Here is a 10,193-nt window from a genome sequence, read left to right on the forward strand (position 1 = left end):
TCCTTGTCCTTAACTGGTGAAGAAGATTCAACAATTTTCACCCCAACCCCTCTTGTTTTACACAAGTATGAACACTTAAAAACTGACTAGGCGTCGGTTTTGGGGACTCAAGTTTCACTTTCTTGCCTTTTTCCACAAATCTACGCTCCCTAAACTCAAATTCCGACTGACCAACCACAGGCAAGCCACAAACCACACTCCACTGTCAATGGCAACCCGTAAAGTCGCGACCGCTTCGGGACTCAACCGCTCAACAACCTCGCCACTTTCGTACATGCGAGTGAAGTGCGCGAAATGCGATTCTTCAAAAAGTTGAACACACATATTCAAGAGAATTTTCCTATCATGATCTTTGTCCTTTGCTAGCACAGTTCTAAGGGGCTTAAGATTCACCATTTTCAGGGAAGAATTATGAAAAACAAGGACAGTGTGATGTAGAGAAAGAGAGAGAAAATGCGCCGATTGAGGGAGAAGAGAAGAGGAAAGTAAATCTAGGATTTGGCATTTTCGGGAAATCTGTTTCGATTTAAAGGGGGGAGATTTTAGGGTTTTGATCTGGAAAGTTGGGGGAAGTTATTATGGATCATAAATGGGGGATGGGGGTAGTTGAAGGTTGGGGTTTGATTTTTGATTTTGGGATGCAATGGATAGATTAGCTGTGTAATTTTGGTGGAAATCATTAAGGGATATGTTTATTTAGGTTAGTAATATAATGTTGGTTAGGGGGTAGTAATGATAATTTAGGGGTTTTTTTAGTAATGGCATCGTTGTACATATGTTGAAATATTTTTACTAAAATTAGTGAGTTTTAAAATGTTGCATTTTTTGTGATACAGCCTAAAATAGCAAATGTATTTTTTTTGTTACGAAGTACATACTTTTAGGTTGGTGAAAAGTTAAACTACCCTATATCGATACTATGGTCACTATATTTGCAGTGCTTTGGCTCCTATGCATGGGTGAAGCTGTTACGAGTGATAGTGCATTGTCCTATTCCAATAACACCACTATATTCACCAAAAAAATTGCACTTGCACAGCTATGGCTTAAGCACACGCTCGAAACGACTCATCACCACACTGACAGAGACCACAGCAGCCAAGCAAGCGGAGTATGTCCTAGACAGTCGACCAATTCACAACCACAACAAAACAGCAAATTAAAAGATGGACAATAGATATAGAAGCGAAGTCACTCTGATTTATATTGTGAGTACATTTTTTCACATATTTTAAAACCAATAAGATCCTCTTTTCAAAAGGACAAAACTAATTCATACAAATTTATTATGGTAGCCATCAAAACTAAAAAAAACAAGTGAACTTAAATTAACATTCTAAAAAACGCACACACCGCTTCTAAGAATAGGGCGCCCTTCCCAGGGGAAAAAACTCGCGAATTTGCTGCCGGAATGGAGACGGGGAGGAAAAAAACTTTGCTCAGTACTTGTAGTCCTTGACGTGAAGGCTCTCAGAGGCATCAGCTCCTGCAGCACCACCTTGATACTTACCAAGAGTAGCCTCAGAGTTAGCCTTAGCCCTAGCAAGGAAGACTTCCTGAGCCTTTGACACATTCTCCTCTTTGCCTGACCAGGCCTTGAGGGTACTTTGCTGAAGGGCACGGCCATATGAGAAGGACAGAGTCCATGGCTTCTTGGCCTGAAGCTTGTTCATGGCGTTCAGGTTGAGGGTAGCTTCCTCCTCACTCTGCCCACCAGACAAGAACATGATGCCAGGAACAGCTGGAGGAACAGTCCTCTGCAAAGTACGGACGGTGTATTCAGCGATCACATCATTGGCAACCTTCTTGCTATCTGAACCAGGGGTGACCATGTTTGGCTTCAAGAGGGTACCCTCGAGAAGGACATGGTGGTCATTAAGGGACTTGTAGCAAGCAGCAAGCACACGCTCAGAAACCTCAGCACACCTGTCGATGTCGTGGGATCCATCAACCAAGATCTCAGGCTCAACAATGGGGACCAATCCATTTTCCTGACAGATGATGGCATAACGAGCAAGACCATTAGCATTCTCCAAGATGGCAAGTGGGGATGGCTCATTTGGGCCAATCTTGAGGACAGCACGCCATTTGGCAAAACGGGCACCAGCAGCATAGTACTCAGCACAACGCTTGCCAAGATTGTCAAGACCCTGAGTAGTTGTCTCACCATTGGTTCCGGCAAGCTCAATGGTACCCTTGTCAACCTTGATTCCGGGAAGGACACCACCTTCCTTCATAACATCAACGAAAAGTTTACCTGTATTACATTGATATGTTAGCATTGGTGAAGAAAACCAAGCGAAAGTGCATCAAACTACTACTAATACCTCAAGTGTACCAAAAGCATTTTATATAATAATTGAGCCAAAAAATTACCAGCAGCAGTCTTCTGGTAGAGAGTTTCCTCAAAAAGGATCACTCCACTTTCGGTTAAAGATGGAGCTCACGAAGAGCCCTCCTGTTGTCCTCTACATTCTCAACATTGATGCTGGCAAAACGCTTGCCAATGGTACCAGTTGACTCATCAGCCGCAAGAATACCCTTTCCAGGGGTAGCAATGTAGGCAGCGTTGGCAATGAGCTCATCTGGAATTGAATCACAAGATCAAATTTAGCTATTATGGCAGCTCATGCTTAACATAAACGATAAGAAAGATAACACAAAAATAGCAAGGAAAATGGATTCACAAGTCAGAACATTGATCGTTAACCAACAATAAAAAAAATACTACGCCAAACAGATTACACAACTGAAAGAAGCTCACACAATATATTAGCTATAAATAATTAGGATACATCGACTTCGAATTAATTAAACGGCCCCTACAATACCAATACCTCATTAAAAATTTGAATATACATATTGATAAAGCTACAACCGATCCATAAACGCACTACTGTCAAATTTTGAAAAAAAAAAAAAAAAAAACAGTATGCACTGCTTACGAAACAATTGATAAAATCCACACATTCAATCCCAAACTGACCACCCCCAACAAAAACATTCACAACTTATTCGCTATCTCAGCAGCTGAAACACAAACAACGCAACGACAAATCAAGGAGTATCGCAAACACGAAGGATTCAACCAATGAATCAATCCATCAAAGCCGAATCCACATATTCATTCCCATTACCACCATTTATAAATAACTACCAAACCGTCGTTGCCTTTTTAAAGTATGAACTTCAGTTATCATTTTTAAACGGCTATAGAAAACGAAATTAGTCAAAAACAAACAACCAACTTCAATATATTCTAATAATTAGATCTACCAATATAGAATACTATACAGTCTACACAACCATGAACCCAACAAAAAAAACCAGCAATTTTAGCGATAAAATACAGCAAAACCTTAGAAAAAACATAACAGTTATAGAATCGATCTAAGCAAAAAACCCTCCAAAATTCATGAAAGAACAAAACTTTAACATAAAACCAATCATATAAAAAACATAAACTAAAATCAAAAAACATAAACTAAAATCAGATCTAATTCAAGAGCAAAAAAAAAAGCAGCAAAAACGATGCAATAAGAAAATCAACAGATCTAAAAAAAAGAGAGAGAGGAGAGAGAAAATATGATACCAGCGTATTTCCCTCTGTAGGCAGTCATGGTTGTTGGGTGATGAAAGATTGTTTGTTTAGAGAGAGAAAAAGTAGAGAGAGAAAGAGATTGAGAATTAAGACGAAGAAGAAGAGAAGGAGAAAGAAGGGTTTATATAAGAGATTAAAATTCGCTAAACTAAGGAAAATTAAAATCGCCGCAGATGCCTCGAGAATATCGGATTTTACCCGTTTTTATGAGTTTTGACCCGTATTTGAATTCTTCCCCACGAAATCTCCTTTTTTAGGCCGCAATATTATTTTTTTTACCAGCACACAGTTTTTATTATTAGAACTTTTTTTTGTAATTTTATTTTTGAGTGATCTTTTTCCTAAATTTTGTTTTTATTTTTAAGGGAGGATCGCTATATTTAAGGCCATAAAGGGTTTGGATTTTTTTAATAAAACAAATTTAGGATGTGATAAATTTATTTTTTTTATATATTTTTTATTTTAGATATTTGGTCTAATAAAGGCATTTATCTAGTTGTGTATATTTCATTTTCTATCACATCAACACATCCAACACTCTAGCTTAAATCAATATATATATATATATATATATATATATATATATATATATGAACAAGATCTTGTGAAAACAACTCTTAATATGAAAACTGAAAACAAGACATCTGGACCGTTGATTTTGATCGTGCGGCTTATATTCTCAATTTCCTTTATCCAACGCTGACACTCTCCCTCTGATCTGTTCATAAAACTCCACCTCTCTCTCTCGTCTAAAGATCCAACCCATATTTAACCCCTTCCATTATTTTTCTCTCTCCTCCTTCATCAATGACAGAAAAACACCGAGCGCCACCATCATCAACACCTCCATCTTCAACCAAAGATTCCATCATAGTCTACGCTCGTCGAAAACCTTTCAAGTACGACCTCCTTCTGATTTCTAAGTTTATTTTCACCGATGGCACCACAATCCTCTTCTTCCGATTCATTCCGAGTCGACTCGTCAGCCATCTCCAACATCCTTAAAATCTCTCCAAAACATTCTAGAGATACTTGTTTCCCAATATCCTAGCTTATGTTCTTCCTTTCAATTCGGATCCTCTCATAAGGATGTTATTGTTGTTGATTAATATTGATTTTTAAAATCAAACATGGATAATCTGCATTGGGAACAGAAGGTAAGAGGTTGTTGATAAATTGATGGGTATACTTGAGTTCTATTGCCATTGTTGTTGAAACACACAAAGTTTGGCAAAGAAATAGGAAGAAGATGCAGGTTGAGGAAGAAGATGGCAGTATTGGAAAAAAAGTATCAATAGCTAAAGTTATTAGTTACTGTAATAAAAGTTACTTTAATAATTCTAAAAGCTAGTTACTGTAAAAAATTTCAAAGCTACTCTTAGTATAAAGTTACCTTAAGGCCTTAACATAATAAAATTATCTTTAAAGTAGTAAAAGTTATCCTAAAAATGGTAAAAGTTACCCTAAAAGTGGTAATAGTTACTCTTATACTCCCTCCGTTTTCTAAAGATCTTCCCTCTTTCCGTTTAAGGGTGTTTCCAAAAGATCTTCCCTCTTTTGCTTTATTCCTTATTTGGCAAAACAAATTTCCCTATTTAACCTCTCATGTCACTATCATATGGTCCACCATTACATTATTAATTCAATTTTACTCCCTTTCTCTCTCCTGCTTTAACCCTTTCTTATTTGTTTATTTATCTTAACTCCTTTCTCTCTCCTACTTTACTCACACCATGCCCCACACAACTTGATTTTCCTTGGTATCTATAGGAATAGTAAGTGGGAAGATCTTTAGGAAACGGAGGGAGTAATAAATAAAGTTACCCTTGAAATATATAGAACTACCGTTAATATAATAAAGTTACCCCAAAACTGGCAAAAGTTACCCCAAAAGTGTTAAAAGTTACTCTAAAGGGGTTAAAACTTACCCGTATTTTCAGTTTTCAGATTAAGAACTGTTTTTAAACAGATCCCACCTATATATATATATATATATAAGAGGAACTTTTCGGGAGCATAGAGCGCGCCACCTAGGATTGCCACGTCATCTTATTAATTTAGAGATAATAAAATTTAGAGTTTGAGAGATAAGAGTTTATTCACTCTACAACTATGACAAAAACCAAAAAAATTTATCTTTTAGGGATCTATTATAACTAGGAATCTATTATACGTACTATTATAATATATATTCACTCTACGGCTATGATTCACATATAAAATCACAAAATAAAATAAAAAAACTTGATTCTTGAGATTTGCCTAAACCATATGGTAACATACATCTAATGAACTGCTGCAAATCTACTAAAGTAGCCAACATTTCCAATGACAGCTTCTATGCATTTGTGGCCACTCAATATCTACTTTATTTTATTTTTAAACTTTTATTATAGTGATGTACTGATATGTTAGTTGACAATACCGGTCAACATGCCTTCACTTATTAGAGATGGAAACAACCATTGCAATACTAACTTTATATCAACTTTTTATAAAGTTTATTAATACTCCATCCGTTTCCTAAAGATCTTCCCACTTACTGTTCCTACAGATACCAAGGAAAATCAAGTTGTGTGGGGCATGGTGTGAGTAAAGTAGTAGAGAGAAAGGGGTTAAGATAAATAAACAAATAAAAAGGGGTTAAAATAGGAGAGAGAAAGGGAGTAAAATTGAATTAATAATGTAATGGTGGACCATATGATAGTGACATGAGAGGGTAAATAGGGAAATTTGTTTTGCCAAATAAGGAATAAAGCAAAAGAGAGAAGATCTTTTGGAAACACCCTTAAACGGAAAGAGGGAAGATCTTTAGGAAACGGAGGGAGTATATAATTAAAGATATTAATGATAATCTAAAAATAAGGGTATAATGACAAATATTTTATCAATTCTTTTTCTACTATAATAATGGGTTTGGGCATGATTTTTAAGAAAATGAAAAAAAATATGTAGTTTATCGTAGAGGTACTCTTTTAATTAACAAGTGTAGGGGATAAGTAAATCCTTAATAAAGTAAACGCAACTTTATGAGGCAATTTGATGAATAATTAATGATGATTTTATTAACATAAAGTAAAGGTAATATTGACAATTATAGTTGTTTTTTTACTAAAAGTTGATTGGTCCAAATAGATAATTAACAGATGAAGTATGTAAATAAAATCGTGTTGAAAAATCTCATTTTACAGTAACACAAAATCATTAATGTTAACAAAAAATTACAAAAATATATATAAAAAACAACTCGTGCAACGCACGGGCTTCAAAACTAGTTGATAATAAAACATATTGCAAAGCAAGACAAAAAAAAATTAAGTGGGGAAATAATCAATTCGGACATTATTTTATTCAAAAAAATGATATTGCCTCCATATCATAACAGTTTGTGACAGTGTTTATTTTTTCGAATTACTTTCAATACTTTTTTTTTTAGATGATCCCACAATTATTATAAATCTTATTATTATTATAAATTGTGTGTTTTTATTTTATGCAAACCTAACATTCAAAAGCACTAAAAAAACCTAAATGCAAAGGGGAGAAAAAAAATTGTTAAGATGGAGAGAACACATGCTAACTCCCCCAAGCTTAATACAAACTCCGTCCTCGGAGTGTACAAGCAAAGAGAAAGTAAGGGATGAGGTAAGGGCAGAAAATCAAGCAAAAATCCTAACCAAGTAAGATAAGGAGAAGGGTCTCAACATACCTGCCAAAAAGAGCTCTTTTAGGATAATTAGTTAGACCTTACCACTAAATAATTTGACAAAGATCTCAATAGTTTGTCATAAGCATTAGCACACATTTCACAATGGATCAAATAAGTATGATATAGATAAAGAACATGCACAAATTTCAATGCGTCTATATGCTTACCAAGTAATGAGTGCCGGAAATAATGAAATTTCCAAGAGAATCCTGGAAAGTATGAAGAACAAACATTAAAATTCAAATGAAAAGAAGAAAATAATGAGTTCTCCTTTTGATGATCCTTGCAAATTTTAAGCTCGGTCCTATCCTCGATGACTTTCATTTGGGTCTTGTGAAGGTTTAAAGAGGTCAAAGGCTCTTCCAATGGTGAAACTATGAGGAGATGGAATAAGATGGGAAAGGAAGGAACTAAGTCGGTTTTTCTTGGAAAAGGAATATGAAGAGAACAAGTGAAAACAAAAGTCTCATCAACTACTCTTTCAACATCATTAGACTTTATAGTGTAAGCTTTCTCAACAAATGATTCATCTACTCTGGGATTCTCATCCATATCCCAATCATCATCTTCATTGGTTATAGTCATACAAGAGTGATTTTGATTATTGATAATTTGACCCAATGTTTCGATTGATATTTTGCTAGATTCGACAATGTTGTCCATCATAGAATCACATCTCTTTAACAATGCCATATTTTCTTTGAGTGAATTAAGAATTTCATAATAAACATGGCATTCACAGCTAGAGACATCTTCTAAATTTGAGAAAGTGGTATTTCCATGGTCCCACTCATAAGTGTCTCTAGACAACCACCCAAAGAAACTCCATACTTCATCAAAGTGTTGGGATAGAAATTCTCCATTAAACATAGACTCCACCATTTCTCTTGTATGCATTCAAACCATCATATATCACCGCACCACATCTCCCAAATCTCAAGTCGATACTTAGTTAGAAGAGTGTTCTCAAATCTCTGATAATAATTCCAAAATGGTTCATCCTCATATTGAGGAAAAAAGAAGTTTGTCATTTTTTGAAATTCTCTTTAAAAAAATTTTTTAAAAAAATTGTACAAAATCCTAGACTCATATAAACAGCACTTACCATATAAAATAAAGACAAGATACAAAAAAACCAATAAAGAAAAGTAAAAAAAAACACAAAGAAAAAAAAAGATCAATTAAGCAATTTCGAACTTAAGAAAACTTCAATCAATAGCATAATTTCCCCGGCAACGGCGCCATTTTGATAAGATGTTTTTAGTGTGTCGTTAAGGCACCAAAAATCTCGATCTTTTCAAACAATATTTATAAAACCTAACGAGCAATTACTTAGAAAATAGTAAGGGCAAGTCGAGGGTCGGTCCATAGGGGAATTGGGATCAATTAAAAGTCTATTAAGTCTAGACTACCTAATTGAATGGTATTTGGGGGTTTGAAAAGTTTTGGTAACAATTATGACTAGCTAAAGACTAGAACTAGCAAATAACAAGAGTTAAAATATCAAATAAGAAGACACTAGAGTTAAGGTTACTAGTATGAATAAGATCGGATAATGATTGTTAATGCGATTATGAAGCAACGAAGACGATTATGCAAGGTTTAGTTTTCCTCTAAATACTCGAGTCCTCTCTCGAATGGTCCTCAAGAGTAATCACTTAATCAATCAACTAAATCCTCTCTCGAATGGTCTTTAGTTAATTGATTAAGAGATTCAATAAGTTCGGAAAACCCTAATGAAGGATCCCCTTAATTTCTACCCAATATCTTGGCCTAGGAATTAAGTTGATTCTTGGGATGATAAAAGAGTTCAAAATTCGATTTAAGAACATTTGAAATCAAAATACCAAAGTATAAATGTGATCAATATCTATCCTAAGGTCTCAAAACACCAAGGTCAATGCATAAACTTCTTTAAACATCACAACCACATCAACAACACATTTACAACCCTAATTCATACTTTCACCCTAACCCTAAATATGAAACTACTCACTAATCATGGAGTTTAAGCAATTAAACATAAAATCTATGACTAATCTAAGGCTAAACATGATCAAGAAATGATTAAACTAATAAAAATCACAATTATGAAACTAAGAGAATGAAGATCTAGGAATAACCTAAAGCAAGAACAAACACGAAAAGAATGAAATAAAAACTGAGACTTTAAATTAAATTGATTGAAAAGTACCTTGAATGTAAATGGAATCACAAACTATGATTACTAATCTCAATTCTCAATCGAAACTCAAGTGTTTTCTCTCTAATATCAAACCCTAAAAAAACTCTCTAAAAAGTAGAATAAAGTGCAAGTCTCAAAAAAATACAAAACTATCGTTTTTAATGAAGGCTCGAATTTTTTTCTTTCTGGAAACAAAAGGTGCGGGCGCACCAAAAATAGATGCGGGCGCACCAAGCAGAGGTGCGGGCGCACCAAAATCAGGTGCGGGCATACCTCACCCTTCTGCCTCAAACTTGGGCAGTTCAACTTAAAACGAGCATAACTTCTTCGTTTTATATCCAAATCAAGCTTATGACCAATCGTTGGAAAGATATCGAAACGAGCTTTAAACTCCAACTGGAATTACCTTCATCCGATTTATTGTTTGAAAGTTATTTCCATTTGAAGTTCTCTGTTCAAGATTCTATTGTGCAATGTGCTCCTTTGTGCGAGCGGACATGGGGAATGGTGTAAGTGCACCATTTCTCAATTTGTGCTTTGTTTTCATTGCTACCTTTTCCAACTCTACAAATCATAGCCATCTTAGTAGTTTCACCTATATCAAGAATATGGCAAAACAAGGTGAAAGCAAATGTACTAGAAATTCGGTCAAAAATGACTAAAAATCTAGCAAAATGTCACTATGATCAAGTATGATA

The 10,193-nt window shown here is 34.9% G+C and overlaps 1 protein-coding gene across 1 annotated transcript; it reads right to left on the reverse strand.

Moving 5' to 3' along the window:
- Window positions 1-1,180: 1,180 nt before the first annotated feature.
- Window positions 1,181-3,753, reverse strand: LOC104898474 (fructose-bisphosphate aldolase, cytoplasmic isozyme). Its single transcript, XM_010685561.4, is given in 4 exon segments — window positions 1,181-2,257; window positions 2,377-2,442; window positions 2,445-2,585; window positions 3,593-3,753. Coding segments are annotated over 4 exon segments (1,053 nt in total). The 5' UTR covers window positions 3,621-3,753; the 3' UTR covers window positions 1,181-1,439.
- Window positions 3,754-10,193: the final 6,440 nt, after the last annotated feature.

This window comes from Beta vulgaris, chromosome 7, assembly GCF_026745355.1.
Source record: "Beta vulgaris subsp. vulgaris cultivar EL10 chromosome 7, EL10.2, whole genome shotgun sequence".
NCBI classification, from domain to species: domain Eukaryota; kingdom Viridiplantae; phylum Streptophyta; class Magnoliopsida; order Caryophyllales; family Amaranthaceae; genus Beta; species Beta vulgaris.